The following is an 18790-nucleotide window of genomic DNA, read 5'->3' as shown; positions in this document are numbered from 1 at the left end:
ATGAGATAGAATTCGAATGTATTCTGGACAAAGCGATTTTTTCATGTTGCATTTGCACATTTTTAATAAAAAAATTCACTGAGACCACATTTTGTATGCATGCTAAATGGAGTACTTTTTTCTACGTATGAAATATTTTAATAAGTATGAGAAACGTCAAATATGTCCATTTACAACAGTAGCTAACAGTCATCTTCCAGGAGAGCCTTTTCTGCCATTATGTCGATATGCTAGTTCTCTAGAAGAGGAGACAATATATATTGGCATAGAGTTACTTCCCTTGTCAATATAAAGCCTTAATAACAATAACGTCTATGCTCATTAAGTACGTGATTGGCTGAAGGTCCAATATTTAAAACCCACACTTTTTATCAGTAGAACAAATACAATTCTGTGCAGTGCAAGACAACACGCGTTTTACACAAATTACCAAAATTATTACGGTGTCTGTACACATTTTAAATAAGAGAGAGGCTACCATGAGCTGGATAACCGAAAATAATGGTAACTAAGTTGAATATGTTTATATCAATTTTACGACTGCTCCATCCCTCTCAAAATGTATAACTGTTCTTAACTTTGTGACGTATTAAATGCAGATCAAAGCATAAAAGAAATGTAATGTATTCGTAACGGGAGATAATTTATCTGTAATAATTTCTTTGTAACTACATACCATCATCTAACGATCAGCAAATTTTCGAATGAGATTTACCTGCAGCTAGTCAGGACGATGAAGAGAAATACACAAAAATAACTCATATTTTATAAATAAATCAATTTACTTACACATTTAAATTAAGTCAATAAATTTCACAGTTAAGAAATGACTATCACAAAATATGAGACTAACACTTTGGACGTAAATCGTTGTAAAAGATCTGCACGTGACTGTATATATAATCGAGCTTCATGGGAATCCTCTCCACGACACCCATTAATGTCATAAAGTTAGCACGTTTCCGAAGGTCATGATTCAGAAGTTAAGGTTTTGTTGCTGAAAGGCTATTCCACTACAATACGTTAAACAAGAAATGACTAGGTCCCTAAGTGTTATACAAAATTACACGTGCAAAACTTTAAGCGGTCGTGTTCAATTTTAACATTTATAAAAACACATCTACTTTATCAGGGACCAGTATCACTGCGAACACTAGTGCAATTCTTCAATCATGAAAATGCATTTCTAGCATAACGTGGTATCATCACGTGACCTATTTCCCGATATCTCCTTGAGTTCCATTAGACTGCCTTTGACAGGGGTGCTAGACTGGTCTGCACTTTGTATGGAATCTGTGTCAGAAAACTCCTGTATGAATGTGTCAACTGGTTCTTCTGTCAAACTAATGTTGGTGATGAGATCAAGTGTCTGGAGACTGTCGTCTGCTCCACGCTTTGATTTGGCGGTAGGGATGTGCTGGTACAGCTGCTGGTCGGTGTCCATATCCGGTGAAAGTTTGATAAGTGATGAATATGACGTTGCATACAGTTGACACAGTTTTTTACCGTCCTTGTACGCTCGCCGATGGCCACAACTCTCACGCTCGTTCTCTGCCACCTCCACAACACATGGCGAGTCTAGAGGCACCTCGAACAACACGTTACGCCGGTTTGACGCTGTGCTCCCCACAATACTTTCACACAGCGTATGACTTTTCAGTACCATCATTCCAGTGAAAATACATGGATTCACGGGAGGTTTTCCGAATAGCAGTCTTACTTTAAGCGGCAAAGAAAAATTCGTAATTATATCCTTCATATGTAAAATACATCTACTGTCTTTCGATCCTTTCTCATAAATAATATTGAATTTACCTTTTTGTTTATATGGAATCATGACCTCTTTTCCGTCCTTGTCTAAACATTTTAGATATTGTTCCTCGACCGTAGTCCAGTTTTTACTTTTCTTTTTCATCAGGCCCGTTTCTGCAGACGTTCTCCACTTTGCTGAGAAAGTACCCTCAACACGTAAGATGGATCCCGCGGAAACCTTTCTCTCCAGATAGCTTTGTTCCTCGCCTTCCTGAACTATTCGAATTCCTTTCAACCTCGTCCGAGTGAAAATTCTCTTTGGCATCACACTAGCAACTTCAGCGATGTCCTTACAGTAGCGCGCCCTGGTGAAGTCCGGGGGCACCAGCTCAAACCATCCTGTAAAACAAAGGTGTTAAAATAATTTTTTGTACTAAGGGAGGTAATTCGTAGAACATTAACAAACACGCTATGGTAACACATTGGCACACAAAATGTCACTACGTAATTATGATAAATATTGTTAATCATCGTTTTTTCCCCGGTAACACAACAAGCTTAAGATGCCACGGAATCTCTGTAAATAGCGACAGAGAGTTTATCCTTATTCCGTCGACCACCAGTAGGGGCATTCAGGGTAACACCCGCAATAATTTTAGGACGGGGTCATAGAATAACATACAAGTATTAAGGTGGGAAACGGGAGATAACATATCAGTATGTAGGGGACAGATAACATATCAGTATGTAGGGGACAGATAACATATCAGTATGTAGGGGACACGGGAAATACCTTATCAGTATGTAGGGGACAGGTAACATATCAGTATGAAGGGGACAGATAACATATCAGTATGTAGGGGACACGGGAGATAACATATCAGTATGTAGGGGACAGATAACATATCAGTATGTAGGGGAAAGGTATTATGTCAGTATGTAGGGGACAGATAACATATCAGTATGTAGGGGACAGATAACACATCAGTATGTAGGGGACAGATAACACATCAGTATGTAGGGGACAGATAACATATCAGTATGTAGGGGACAGATAACGTATCAGTATGTAGGGGACAGGTAACATATCTGTATGTAGGGGACAGATAACATATCAGTATGTAGGGGACAGATAACATATCAGTATGTAGGGGACAGATAACATATCAGCATGTAGGGGACAGGTAACATATCAGTATGTAGGGGACAGATAACATATCAGTATGTAGGGGACAGATAACATATCAGTATGTAGGGGACAGGTAACATATCAGTATGTAGGGGACAGATACCATATATGTATGTAGGGGACACGGGAGATAACACATCTGTATGTAGGGGACAGATAACATATCAGTATGTAGGGGACAGATAACATATCAGTATGTAGGGGACAGATAACATATCAGTATGTAGGGGACAGATAACATATCAGTATGTAGGGGACAGATAACATATCAGTATGTAGGGGACAGATAATATATCTGTATGTAGGGGACAGATAACATGTCAGTATGTAGGGGACACGGGAGATAACATATCAGTATATAGGGGACAGATATCAGTATGTAGGGGACAGATAACATATCAGTATGTAGGGGACAGATAACATATCAGTATGTAGGGGACAGATAATATCTGTATGTAGGGGACAGATAACATATCAGTATGTAGGGGACAGATAACATATCAGTATGTAGGGGACAGATAATATCTGTATGTAGGGGACAGATAACATATCAGTATGTAGGGGACACGGGAGATAACATATCAGTATGTAGGGGACACGGGAGATAACATATCAGTATGTAGGGGACACGGGAGGTAACATATCAGTATGTAGGGGACAGATAACATATCAGTATGTAGGGGACAGATAACATATCAGTATGTAGGGGACAGATAACATATCAGTATGTAGGGGAAAGATAACATATCAGTATGTAGGGGACACGGGAGATAACATATCTGTATGTAGGGGACAGATAACATATCAGTATGTAGGGGTTAGATTTTGTAATAAACATTTTATTGAAATACACTGCACCAGTAACATCATGGTCGTCATGGTATATAATACCCCTGTCTAAATACCTAGTTATGTACAGATAACATACACCGTATTGCTGTTTGCATTTGTCTAGCATAACAAAACACATGAATTATGTGTGTGTATGTGTGCTAAGTGATACACATTGTCAATACCAAAAACCACGTGGCTACTTTACCTTGGAAGTCGTCCGGTATAAGGAGAGTTTGTCCGACCTCGAAATAGGCCCCGTCCTTGTCCTTGTAAATAGTCCGGGCCTTCGCGTGGCGTTTCTTGTGTCGACTATGTAGCCACACGGGCTGATCCGAGTATATTTTCAACCCTGGGGACAAATTCCCCTTCCCAGGGACTTCAGAAAATCGACACACCTTCTGGAGGAGACCTGACTCCTCCGTGAAATCCCCGACACCATACTTCTTATCACTCCAGATGATCTCAGGAGGAGGTGTGTCGTCGTCAGGGATGGAGGTTGGATCCTCATCCCGTGGGGCGGGGGAGTCGTGGGTCGACTCCGAATTCTCGTGGACCTGTTTGTCTGTATCGGGGGTAACAGTGTCCCCAACTGTAGTGCCGTCCATATCCGTTTCTATGGCTGCTTCGGCCATGTCAGGGCATGAGCGAATTCAATTCGACATCGGAACTGTTTTACCGTCAGAACATAACGGAGAATTCTCGATACCTGGCATCAATATAACAAACCATGTCGGGCGATCTCATCGATCCACGTATAAATAGAACATTGTCAACATGTGAACCAGACAGACCGGTTTTCGGTGGCGGTACCACGCTCCAGCGACTCTTGTAGAACGAATACACACATGCCTATTCAGGTAAGAAATTACCTGTACATGAGAATGGACATTTCGGTGACGTAATATTTGAGTCATAGTGATACACCCAGTTTAATTGTTTTGAACGTTATGTTAAAATAAACAAGTGACACAGGAGACCTGATTCGCTTGCCTGGATATTTCAGCTTTAATTTCGAAACACTTTCATTTACAAATATATTGTAACATTTTTCAAAATTAGAAATTTTAAAACTTCAAACCCAATTTTGTTGAAATACCTTTATGCAAGCAAAAAAAGAAGACAATTCTTAATCTCTAACCTCTCTCTCTCTCTCTCTATATATATATATATATTGGGCCTTGTCATTCTGCTGACCCTTGGTTTACATGACTGAGTTCCCTTCACTCAAAGAAACGAAATTTTGTCCAAATAATTTTGATTGCAACAGAAAATATATTTCAAAGATTTTATATTAAGCTACCTGCAGTATTGGGCACGCCCCTCATCCCAAGAGAAGAAGAAGGATGATAAAACTGCTCCTAACTTCTCCTATTGTGTCCCATCACTCTGACCCCTGGGGGTCAGATCAGTCGTTTATACAAAATTAAAATCCAATCATTCCTACAGATGAAGAGGAATTTCAAGAAATTTTTCTACAATTCCTTTTGGGCCCGCGACTCAGGAAAATTGTTCCTCTTCGCATTAGGATGCTTCAGAGCAAATTTGGCCAAAATTCGATCATTCCCACAGAAGAAGATGGTTTTTAAAGAGTTTGCTAAATTACTCATTTGTGGTCTCACCTTTCAGGCCAATGGAAGCGAAGACCCACCTTTTATACAAAATAATGTCTCCTTATTCCTAGGATTCTTTAGACCAATTTGGACACAATACCTCCATCCAAACAGAAGACAGGTTTTAGAATTATCCGTCTGCTTCTTCTATTAGACCACTCCTCTCTAGCCCCATGAGTGTAGACCTGTCGTTTACACAAGGATCCTTCAGACAAAATTTTGTCAAAATCCACACGATCGTTTATGACAAGTAGCGATTTGTAAAGAAAACAAATGGCAGACACAGGACTTGATATGTCAAAAGTACATCGATACTGCTTCCAAGTGCCCCCACCCCCTTTATCTCTCTGGTACAGCAGCTGCGATGTAATTGAGTTTGATACCACGTACATGTCAGTATTACAAGTTTTATGTATTGTACATGTTGAAGGGGTAATGTACTGTCATAAAATCTGTACATTGGATACTATATAGTGAATTCTATGGCCATTAATAAGTTGATCTGTATGTATGAGAAGTGTTGTTATAAGAGTCACTCGGTATTAACACTAACGCAAGTGATTGGACTGCGCGGCGTTATACAGCTTATTAGTTATACTAACTGGAAATGTGTTATGTGTTCTCAAATCACTTTATTTTATATAAACGTGATATAAAGGTAAAGAACCATCTAAGACATCTTCTTGGAACTATTTTGTTGACACTGTGTTGTCAATGACGCCTAGATACTGTACCGCCACCTACTGGTTCCGGTATAATATGACAGTTCAGTTGAACCTGCTACTGCTCTAAGGACGGGAAAATTTCTTAATATAATTATTCCAAAGTCTGTAATTGTCATTTGTAAATATAAGGATTATTTTCCTAAAACAGGTAACCGGTCTTTAAGAGTAGATTGGAACGAATATGATATATCTTAATGTTCACTAGTTTTATAAAACACGATATAAAATCGGTAGACGCTTTTTTATAAACAAGTTCGATACAATGTAATATCGTTAGACACTTGTATTTTACACAAGTTCGATACAAGAAAATATCGGCAGACACTTGTTTTGTAAATGAGTTCGATACAATGTAATATCTGTAGACATTAAGTTTATTTTAAATAAATGATACACTGTCATTTCACTAGATATCTATTTTATAAACGCATTTAAAACAATGTAAGTATATTGACAGATAATGTAAGCGAGTTTGATATAATCATAATGTAGCCCTGTGCAACTGAAAATATTACAATTGGGTTGATTCCTTTATCAGTAAAATGATGCTCCTTTCTAAAAAGTGTCGGAACTGATCAACCTAACTACTTTGTAACCGATGTCCTGCCGAGCTGTAGAGGTAGACCTCCAACGAATTAGTCATACAGAACTCTTGCGGTACACCTCCAATTATTTGGTCCTGTGGAGCTCTGAGGTACACCTTCCATCATTTGGTCATGCCGACCTCTGGGGTACACCTCCCATTATTTGGTCCTGCCGAGCTCTGAAGTACACCTTCCATCATTTGGTCCTGTCGAGCTCTGAGGTACACCTTCCATCATTTGGTCATGCCGACCTCTGAAGTACACCTCCCATTATTTGGTCCTGCCGAGCTCTAAAGTACACCTTCCATCATTTGGTCCTGCCGACCTCTGAGGAACACCTTCCATCATTTGGTCCTGCCGACCTCTGAGATACACCTCCCATTATTTAGTCATGCCGAGCTCTGAGGCACACTTCCCATTGTTTAGTCCTGCCGACCTCTGAGGTACACCTCCCATTATTTGGTCATGCCGACCTCTGAGGTACACCTCCCATTATTTGGTCATGCCGAGCTCTGAGGTACACCTTCCATTATTTAGTCCTACCGAGCTCTGCGGTACACCTCCCACTATTTCGCCTCCCCTTTCATCACAATTAGTGATCGCGGTTTGATGTTTTTACTATCTTGCTTCTATCCCCCCACCCTTCATACATCTGAAAATTATTAACAGGATTTTCTTTCATTCGAACAAATGTATGATTATTTTATGATTTACATCCCTTTCGGCTTGATCGGTCCCCGACTCCTTAACGATATGGAAAAACAAGGATTAGATTTCTTTATCTGGGCCCATAATTAACTGGTTGTTCGCCTTCCTTTCTATAGTGGTGTTCTCATACGGAACAGCCGATGAAATTCACTTGTTGGAATAGAAAGTATTATTTGGAGAACTTCTGTTAAGTACACTTTCCTTCAAACTTTGATATGATATTGTCCCCGAGTACGGGTCTTTTTGCCCCATGCAGAAGAATATGGTCCTCAACTTATATTGAATACACGGACATGAATACCATATTTAGAATAAATGTTCTGTCGATATGACTGAAGACGTGTATTCTAAAATAAATTCTTATGAACTTGCGTTGTAAAGCTTTTTGTCAGTTTGATAAACATCACAATGTAATGAATCATTTTTTGAATACAGTACATCATATACCTGTCCTTGAATGGCCATTTTCCCTGTGGTATTTTTCGTCAAATACGTAAATAAATATTAGATGTTCTTTTGTTTATTCAGGTTTGTTTTTTGTTTGTTTTTTTTTTTTTTTGTTTTTTGTTTTTTGTTTTTTTTTTGTTTTTTTTTTTTTTTTTTTTTTTTTTTTTTTTTTTTTTTTGTTTTGTTTTTTTTTTAGATTTTTTTTTATTTGTATTGGTCTGGTTGAAGTACTAATTCATTCCCTTTACGAAAACTACACATAAAAGAATTATTCGAGGAAAGCATTGTTTGTCAAGTGTCTCAAGTCTGTGTGGCTTAAATTGGACCTGAAATCAGGCTGACAAATAACTACACATTTGGTTGACGTTATTTTTTTTCAATTTATTTCATGTTCACAAAACAAAATACATAATATATACTATATATTATAAATATCCTCTGTACTGCCATGCCTAACCATACATTAATACATATATTGCACTTAGAGATTCAGTACATGTTCCTGATAAACAAATTAAAAAATAAACTACCGGAAGTACAAAACTCGGTCCGGTCGTACACGAGACCCCGGATGTGCACAGACCCCGGATGTTCACACTCTTACGTGAAACATGTCGTATATTTCTTTGTCTGGATTTCAATGATTCAGTTCAATTCAAACATTTTTAGACTAAATGGGTATTCTTGTAACAAACTTCAGATTCTTAAAACAAATGTTGGGTTTGATAATTTCAGTTACCCTTCATGACGACAGAGCTGAACAAATGGGGGACCGTGTACGTAATGGAATGGAGAATAAACAACATTAACAGACCAAAACGGTCATGGAATGTACATTCATGAACAAAACATGGAATGAATAAATAATTAAAAGAAAACAAAAATCTATTAAAAGTGATGAACTGGACCCGCCCTTAAAAGATCGACTAGAATTAGAGTATTTTACAAGATACGTAATTGCAATACTTCAGTACTGTAAAACCTATTAACAATAAATAAAATATAAGTTATTCAAAATCCGTGTCGTGGAATGAAATCATTGATGGAATGATGTACACAATCAATTATGTGGTAGTATTTGATACTGATATTTAATATATCAATTATCTGCAATAAAACTTGTTGGCGTAAATGGTGATCCAGCATTTCTTATCTGGAAAACATATATTATACTCGAATTTCAGGTATCGTCTCAATTATATAAACACTCATTATCGTACGCATTGGTGCTTTAAATATCGAGTTAATAAATAACAATTGTTCTCAACAATATCAATGAAGTGGAATGTGTTAGCGAAGGAAACACTGATAATAAATACTTTATCTTAAGTAATGCACTAGAGGTAAAAAACTTTATCAGAAATAAGAGTACGGACAAATGACGTCACGCCAAGGGAGAAAAAAACTTCAAGTACTCCTCATTTACGTTAAAATCAGTTCTCTGCTGCTAATTTTTTTTGTAAGAAGGGAGATAACTCTAATTACGTTTTTAACTACTAAAACCGTGCGTCAAGTTCCAATAATCAGATGAGAAAATGGACAGGCACATTGTCTGAATGAGTATTGGGATATAAATAAACAATAACATAACAAAAAAAAAATGAAAAAAAAATAATAATAAACGAAAAAAAATCATGAAGTAACAGTTGTAAGTATATGAATGTTGAAAACCCACAAAAGATATAAGGCATATTTTAAATACAAAATCCAACAAGCCACGGCTATATATAAAGTTGACTTGTCCGATACTGGATACCGTACTTCTTACACAAAAAATCATGACTAGGTAGTATGCATTGAGATTCAAATATTAAAATGAAAACATTACATAAGCTTTCATACCCAAAAATAGTGTTTCTGCAGCCAGACACATATGGGTGTCCCCTAGCACTTTGAGATTCCACTTTTATACAGAGTATAGAGCAGACTGCCCAAACGACAGGGAACCCGTCAAAGTACCTGTTAAGGCCTATAACGTTACCGACTCGTTAATTAATCAGACGATACTCTTAAATAAATATATATATATACATAAGACGAAGAGTCATAAAACCGTTATCACAACACACACACAGAGCTTTTTGAAGCCATGTGCAATCATTTTATGGTAAATGTACATTAAGTTACTGTTGAAAATCTTGAAAAGTCTGAAATGAAAATGATGACAAATTGAAAAAAGGACTAAGATTAACACGTGAACCTTAAATAAACAAAGTTTTAAAGACATTAACCTAGAAATAATCAAACAAGACTATAGAACGGCTAATTCAACTGTTAACTCAAATCCAACTTTATCTAAAAGTTTCTAAAAATCTCACGTTTGACTATATATTAGTTTATCTAGTAATCTTAAGTCTGACTTTATCTTTGGTAAACTTACACCTGACTTTATCTCAGTCTGTCTAGTAATCGTAAGTTTGACAGGTAATCGAAAGTCTGACTTGTGCCTTAATTTGACTAATAACCTCAAGTCTGACTTTGTTTTCGTCTAACTAATAAGTAAATTGGACCGCAGACTGAATCTTAATTCTTTGACTAGTAATCTGTAAGTCTTATTCTAACTAGTAACCGTAAGGCTTAGTCTGACTTAAGTCTGATTTTGTCATGGTTTCAATATCGATTTTAAGGCTGAATTAGGAAATATATTACTTCTTCATTTGCAACCAAGTCGTAAGTCTTAATTAGTCTATTTCAATCCGGCTTTACAATTCAAACTGATTAAGGCTACCTCGATCTGACCAAAGTCGGACTTAATTATCCTCTATATGGTCTCTGGTTAAATAATCTTCGGACAACAATTGTATTTTTTTTAAACTCCTAATACTTCTAGGACTGTGATGACACATCTGTAAAGTGTAATCCAGTTTTTAAAATTGTTAAAATTGACAAAACGCCTGAGATCAAATCAACATCATGGACAAAAATTGCACTATCCACAAATTAAAAAACCACTCAGAAACCAATAGCATACACATTGATAATTAACATTTCTTCAAAAACATGATATAGCATTGATTTTAACATTGTCTTTCAACATTTCTTTAAATATACGTCTTTACATAATTCAACTTTCAATCTCATATATATTTATATGTTTATATACAGGTCATCATACTGCACAAACAATATGTATACATAGGATCCGCTGGGCTGCCGTACGGCCACTGGAGAAACCAATCACAAGAGTTATCTACCCTTGTGTTAATGATTTACGATATACTAGGCAAACTGTACCACACATACGTGAGGCACACAAGACATACCACATTGAGCCATCAAGTACAGGAAAGATAACATATTACAATGACCCCACAAGTCACTACATGTAGCGATTGTCGCCATATATTTTCAGGGTAGCATGATATGAATATTAAATTTCTATATTCCATATAAATAAATTCCCTTTCTTGTGAGTTATTTCAAACAAATAGTTCTATATTTTTTTTAAAAAAAATCACTCATGTGGAGTTCTTGCGGGCATTTTAGGTTAATATGTTCTGTCCTTTCGTTCTTGTATATAAATCTTCAAAATCTCTCTACAAATAGCAACTAAAGAAAGACATGACCGTAGATAGAAAAATAGAGCCAGGAATATTCCACAATATTCTTGTAGCTTGTTCAATAAAACTTGGAATATCGCGAAAGTACCGGGCATTGCCGATCTTCCCCGGAAACATCCGAAAACTACCATGAGGGAATACTCCTAAATAACATAATCACAATCCGGAGAAAAATAAAGCGAGGTATATGTTTATAAAATAACACTTTAGTAGATCATATATACTCTTCAAAATATCGACGTTACCAAGGCATTCAAGTGTTTTCAAAATTAAAAACAGAATCCTGCTGCAGTTTAAAATAGAGATGATGTCCGTCAGTTCTGTTGCAGTAGCAGCTGCTCGAGTTCGTCAGCTGATCGATAAAGGAAGGCCGCCGACTCCCTGTAGCCGGCTATCAGTTGTTTGATCGTCGCCACCTCACTGGCGCTCAGTTGGTTCTTCGAGGCTTGTTTCTTCATGCTTAGGTCCGTTGGGCCTGTAAAGCACAATGCAATACTGTTATAACTGGCTGATTTGTCTTGTCTCCACGCATAACACGTAAATCATACACAGGTCGAGATTTACAGTAAAACACTCACTATTCCAGATATAACACACAGGAAATCATTCCTTCTGAAGACATTACCTGATACAAACACTATCTTGGAATCTAAGATACACAGATTTGATCTAACCGATTAAAAGATTTGCTAAACGAAATCAACGACTAGAATCATAGGTTTTTAACATTGTTTCCTGGGCGTTTGAACAAGTCCTTAATGTGTTGCACGTATTGACGACACCTTTTGTACATTCGTAGGTGACATTGACGCGTCAAGAGCATCTGACACGATTTCTGATGGTAAGGTATTTTGCTTTCGATTTAGGAAAATGCTTCTTGCAGGAATACATAAGAAAATAAGAATAATTTTCTAAATTTTTGTATTGTATACGAACCTAAGTGAATGCTGTCTATCTGATGGTGAATGCATTGCAAGTGCATTGAGTATGTATAAAATGGGCTGCGTCAACAATCTCTAACGATATCACAGAAAAGAGTGATGTACGCGTAACTTCCTGTTGCGCTTAGACAGGACTAGATATTTCCTTATTGATGACTGGTCCTATAAAGTATTGAACTGAAAACGGATTCTGTTAAAACTCGACGAAATACAAAAGTTGCCTTTGTCCACTTAGGATTACATTTTTGATAACCTCAGTGGGTTAGGCTATACCAATAAAACGTCAGAAGTTTGGAATTTCAATAAAACATTTTAAAAAATGATAAATAAATGTAATTTCGTTTTTAGTTTGATCCTCCGTTGTTAAATAGCGATACAGTATGATAACACTGTACTGACTGTTTACTACAACGTTGCTTGTACAATTTGAAACCTGGTTTGATAATATTGCAATTATCAAAGTCCTGCGACAGATCAGATCAAAGTCATAATAGATACTTGTGGGTAATAAAAACATACCGTTCTGAACAGATGTTGGTGCTATTGGGCTATGTTGAAGCACTGGTGGATGGTGATGCGCCGGATGTTGGTAACCTGGCGGAAATCCGGGACGAAAAATGCCGTTTCCATTGGTGAAGAAAGGCGGATGGAACTCCGGGGGTGGTCTGAAGGCAGGCGGTGGCTGGTGACGCATGAAATCATTAGTAGATGGAGGGTGACGTTCAATCTGAGAGACAGGAGGGGCCTGGGGTGAGGCTCTGGATGGGGGCTGGGAGTGAGGCGAAGGTGTGGCCTGCTGCGGGGGCTGAGACTGGACCACGGCGGGCTGAACTGCGGGCTGTGCTGTAGTCTGATTGGTCGTGCTAAGTACGGAAGGCATAGAACCAGCCTGAAACAGTAAACAATGGTCGTGTTAGATACAGAAGGCATAGAACCAGTCTGAAACAGTAAACAATGGTCGTGCTAAGTACAGGAGGCATAGAACCAGCCTGCAACATTGAGCAAACCTTACAGCTGGAGTTTACATAATAAAATGTGTCCAAGTATCCCAATCAATGTTGTTTTATTCCGTCAATCTAGCTCCTTACAAGAGGCTCTCATTTAATTGACCACAATACGGTATATATTTAATTTTGTCCATTTCAGTCGACTTTTGTTATTTTAAAATTGCCTTGAGGCATTAATTAATAAACTAAAGACTGTGGACCATCACAAACAACTACTCATACAAAATGGAAGCTAAAACTAACGAGTACTACAGCACTGAACTAAAAAAACATTGAAGGAAACTAAATAACTTATAGTGATTGCGTGACAACACACATTTCTCACCGGAAGTGGCTCAAGTCCCATTCTCATTCTTTTGGCGTTTTGGCTCTCATTCTCACACGCCTGTGCCAGGTAACTCTCGGCAGTTGCTGACGTCAGATGTGGGGGCGTGGGTCTGATCTGCTGTGAAATATAGACCTCGACTTGAAACATTCATTTTCAAATTGAGAATATGTAATATGACAAAATGGAATTTTTTTATTTTGTTTCGTTTAAACCGATCAAATCGTCGCCAGGAATAGTATAAATATTTTACCCATATTTTGTATCCTTGCGAACAGATATCTTTTTGAAATTTTCGTAATACTGAATAATTTTAACATCCTATGTTCATGCAAATTAACACCATAGATATTAAGTACAAACCGGCTCCCATCCGTTTTGTTCCTTGGATCGCCTCATTCTCCGACACGATTTGAGGTAGGTACGGATTCGCTTTCGGGATCGCTCATGAAATTCCGGAAACTGCCGATCACATGCTTCCAAGATGGCCTGGACTTTGTCTTTAGGTTGTTTCGAAATAGGAACCATTCTATCCAAATTTTCATCAACAAACAAACGCACGAACATCTGAAAAACGAAAGTCCAGCATGTATTACACAAAGAATCAAACAACCGTATAACGTTTTTTTCTAAGATTACAAAAACTGACACCCAAGACAAATGTTCAAATTCATATGCTGTGTGTTTTGACCTACTAACACACCACGCCCACTAAAAATGGAAATGGCATCCTATTTGGAACATTAAATTAGGGTCTATATTCCAATATTTGAAATAAACATTATTGAATCATATCCCAGACATACAAGTGTAGGCTTCATTCAGTTAATATGGCTGACAAATCAAAAACACAATTGAAATCTTACATTGAATGATTTTAAACGCTCGGGATCATATTCTTTCCCTGTAGACAGGAGCTTTTCGTCATCGTCCATGTCATCATCGTCGTCGTCATCTTTGCCTCCTTGTAGATCGTCAACAGTTCCTCCCTCACTCGCTCTCGTTGAACTCTAAAGTAGACAAACGAAGCTATGAAAATTACTCAGAATATAAAGATCGATTCAAGCAAATTTTAACTTTTATCAATTTATGAAGGTTTGGTCCTAATTAGTATCCGTGTCAATTCTCAGAATTATACTACAAGGATTAAAAATTAACATGAACAGTACAAGTTGAAAACTAAACAAAACTTATAAACATAATCAATACATTTCGACATAATTCGACCAAAAAACAAGACAATATAAAAACATCTTGTCCATTGAGAAAACCACAATTAACATTGTTAATACTTTAAACGTTGGGAACATGACCTGACTTTTCATAAAAGAAAAAGAAAAATTTGCATGCAAAACATGATAATTGCATGTACAAGTGTACGGGGTGAGGCGCGAACAGATGGGTGTAGTGTCACCATTACCTCACAGCTGTCATCACTGGCACGCCTCTTCCTCTCGGGATGGCCAACTGTAGACGGGATAGGTGATTTACTGATTATAGCCAGGGACAACGCCCTCTCGTCCTCCAGTGGACTGTCTGTCATACGTAGCCCTCGGGGCGTTGAAAGGTTCACCGGGGTCAGGCCCTCACCATTTTCACATGTCGATTCTGTAATATACAAAATACTTTTCTATTGTAACTTCAATTCAGGAATTACTATCATTTCTCAGTTCTCCCTCCTCTATCATTGGCCGTTGAAGACTGTTTAGCTGTTTTTAACGTTGAAATGGACGGCTACCCTTAAACTCTTACGGTAGATAACCGGAAAATTTGACAATCAGCAAGGCTGGATTCATTAGACCCTACAAAACAATATAATGCCGATGGTTGAGCTTTTCTTGTATAAAATATCCAGTCACCACAAGTTCTTATTAGCGTAAGTTCTAACTATAATAGAAACCATACCACCTCCATCAAAATTGTTCTCGTCTTAGTAAATTTCCTTTATGATAGTGTTCAATGTCATAATATACCGACATATTCAATTCGATCGAAATCAAATTTCTTTATTTCAATCCATGAGATACGATTCAATAACGGCCAACGTGTTTAATATTTTGAGTGTCGATCAACCGGAAGGCTTCGTGTTGCGTCTGAAGTGACCAATCAACAAAAACTTCCAATTGCTTAACATTGAGAAAAAGTCATAGAGATCTGAAGTTCAACCGTACATTTGTAGTTATTGAAAACCATAGCGGTCAACCTCTCCGAGAGACGCTAAAGAATCAGAAATGATCGGGAAAATAGAGCCATGACAATTAGTACTCTCAACTACAAACTTATTATTTGTTAAACGTAATCATGGATCCTTGATTTGATGGACACATTACTAGTTATAATCCTGAAACAGAGATCATGGCTTCAGTGACGTAATCACGAGAATTAATTACACTAAAATCACGTGGCTATCATCAACCATTGAGGACTGTAAATATATTGAAATATGTCATTACCATATTGGTGTGTGTAGTGATATATTGGTGTGTGAAGTGATATATTGGTGTGTGTATAGTGATAAAGTGGTGTGTATAGTGATAAAGTGGTGTGTATAGTGATATATTAAAGTGTGTAGTGATATATTGGTGTGTGTGTAGTGATATATAGGTGTATGTAGTGATATATTGGTGTGTGTAGTGATATATTGGTGTGTGTAGTGATATGTTGGTGTATGTAGTGATATATTGGTGTGTGTGTGTGTAGTGATATATTGGTGTGTATAGTGATATATTGGTGTGTGTGTGTGTGTGTGTATAGTGATATAATTGTATGTGTGTTGTGATATATTGGGGTGTGTAGTGATATATTGGTGTGTAGTTATATATGTGTATGTGTGTAGTGATATATTGATGTGTATAATGATATATTGGTGTGTATAGTGATATATTGGTGTATGTAGTGATATATTGGTGTATGTAGTGATATATTGGTGTATGTAGTGATATATTGGTGTATGTAGTGATATATTGGTGTGTGTGTGTAGTGATATATTGGTGTGTATAGTGATATATTGGTGTGTGTAGTGATATATTGGTGTATGTAGTGATATATTGGTGTGTGTGAAGTGATATATTGGTGTGTGTAGTGATATATTGATGTGTATAGTGATATATTGATGTGTATAGTGATATTTTGATGTGTATAGTGATATATTGATGTGTATAGTGATATATTGGTGTGTGTGTGTGTATAGTGATATAATTGTATGTGTGTTGTGATATATTGGTGTGTGTAGTGATATATTGGTGTGTAGTTATATATGTGTATGTGTGTAGTGATATATTGATGTGTATAATGATATATTGATGTGTATAGTGATATATTGGTGTGTGTATAGTGATATATTGGTATGTGTATAGTGATATATTGGTGTATGTAGTGATATATTGATATGTGTATAGTGATATATTGGTATGTGTATAGTGATATATTGGTGTGTGTAGTGATATATTGGTGTGTGTACTTATATATTGGTGTGTAGTTATATATGTGTATGTGTGTAGTGATATATTGATGTGTATAGTGATATATTGATGTGTATAGTGATATATTGGTGTGTATAGTGATATATTGGTGTGTGTAGTGATATATTGGTGTGTATAGTGATATATTGATGTGTATAGTGATATATTGGTGTGTGTAGTGATATATTGGTGTGTGTGTAGTGATATATTGGTGTGTGTAGTGATATATTGGTGTGTGTAGTGATATATTGGTGTGTATAGTGATATATTGGTGTGTGTAGTGATATATTGGTGTGTGTAGTGATATATTGGTGTGTGTAGTGATATATTGGTGTGTGTAGTGATATATTGGTGTGTGTAGTGATATATTGGTGTGTATAGTGATATATTGGTGTGTATAGTGATATATTGGTGTGTATAGTGATATATTGGTGTGTGTAGTGATATATTGGTGTGTGTAGTGATATATTGGTGTGTATGATATATTGGTGTGTATAGTGATATATTGGTGTGTAGTGATATATTGGTGTGTGTATGATATATTGGTGTGTGTATATTGGCTTATATATTGGTGTGTATATATATGTGTGTGTGTATAGTGATATATTGATGTGTATAGTGATATATTGGTGTGTGTAGTGATATATTGGTGTGTGTAGTGATATATTGGTGTGTGTAGTGATATATTGGTGTGTGTAGTGATATATTGGTGTGTGTAGTGATATATTGGTGTGTGTAGTGATATATTGGTGTGTGTAGTGATATATTGGTGTGTGTAGTGATATATTGGTGTGTGTAGTGATATATTGGTGTGTGTAGTGATATATTGGTGTGTGTGTTATATTGTGATATATTATTGGTGTGTGTGTTGTGATATATTGGTGTGTGTATAGTGATATATTGGTGTGTGTAGTGATATATTGGTGTGTGTAGTGATATATTGGTGTGTGTAGTGATATATTGGTGTGTGTAGAGTGATATATTGGTGTGTAGTGATATGTTGGTATGTTTAGTGATATATTGGTGTGTGAAGTGATATATTGGTGTGTGATGTGATATATTGGTGTGTGTAGTGATATATTGGTGTGTGTAGTGATATATTGGTGTGTGTAGTGATATATTGGTGTGTGTTGTGATATATTGGTGTGTGTTGTGATATACTGGTGTGTATAGTGATATATTGGTGTGTATAGTGATATATTGGTGTGTGTTGTGATATATTGGTGTGTGTTGTGATATATTGGTGTGTGTAGTGATATATTGGTGTGTGTAGTGATATATTGGTGTATGTAGTGATATATTGGTGTGTATAGTGATATATTGGTGTGTATATATATATATGTTGTTATATGTCAGTGTGTGTTGTTATATGTCAGTGTTTGTTGTGGTATGTTAGAATTTGTTGGTATTTTGCAATTATCTATCACCATGTTAGTATAAGATATTTGTGTTTTAAGTGTACGTTTCTTAAGTAAACGATGAAGTAATACAAGAATTGTTAAAAAGTTCTCAAAGCCAGTCCAGTATACGTGAACAACACCTGACTTTAGGTAAGATATTCCATGGATCCTAGTCCACAAGGAAGCGGGTTACAAAAAATACCTACCATTCCAAATACATGGGGATATATCTCCACAATTTATATAA

General features: G+C 36.7%; 1 protein-coding gene and 1 pseudogene across 1 annotated transcript in view; both read right to left on the bottom strand.

Annotated features, from left to right (window-relative positions):
* Window positions 1-1186: 1186 nt before the first annotated feature.
* Window positions 1187-4437, bottom strand: LOC132552216 (uncharacterized; annotated as a pseudogene).
* A 7262-nt stretch (window positions 4438-11699) lies between these two features.
* Window positions 11700-18790, bottom strand: part of LOC132552198 (nucleolar protein 4-like) — a 131206-nt gene continuing 124115 nt past the window's right edge. Inside the window, exons 5-10 of the mRNA XM_060216347.1 lie at window positions 15103-15290; window positions 14549-14692; window positions 14046-14249; window positions 13683-13802; window positions 12870-13239; window positions 11700-11884 (exon numbers count right to left, since the gene is read on the bottom strand). Coding sequence (XP_060072330.1) covers window positions 11724-11884; window positions 12870-13239; window positions 13683-13802; window positions 14046-14249; window positions 14549-14692; window positions 15103-15290 — 1187 coding nt within the window. The 3' untranslated portion in view covers window positions 11700-11723. The remainder of the gene's footprint in view (window positions 11885-12869; window positions 13240-13682; window positions 13803-14045; window positions 14250-14548; window positions 14693-15102; window positions 15291-18790) is intronic.

The sequence above is a fragment of the Ylistrum balloti genome, unplaced genomic scaffold (genome assembly GCF_031769215.1).
Source record: "Ylistrum balloti isolate Yb309-2 unplaced genomic scaffold, AGI_CSIRO_Ybal_v1 Utg370240, whole genome shotgun sequence".
Lineage (NCBI taxonomy): Eukaryota > Metazoa > Mollusca > Bivalvia > Pectinida > Pectinidae > Ylistrum > Ylistrum balloti.
This window is presented reverse-complemented; position numbering and strand designations above follow the sequence as displayed.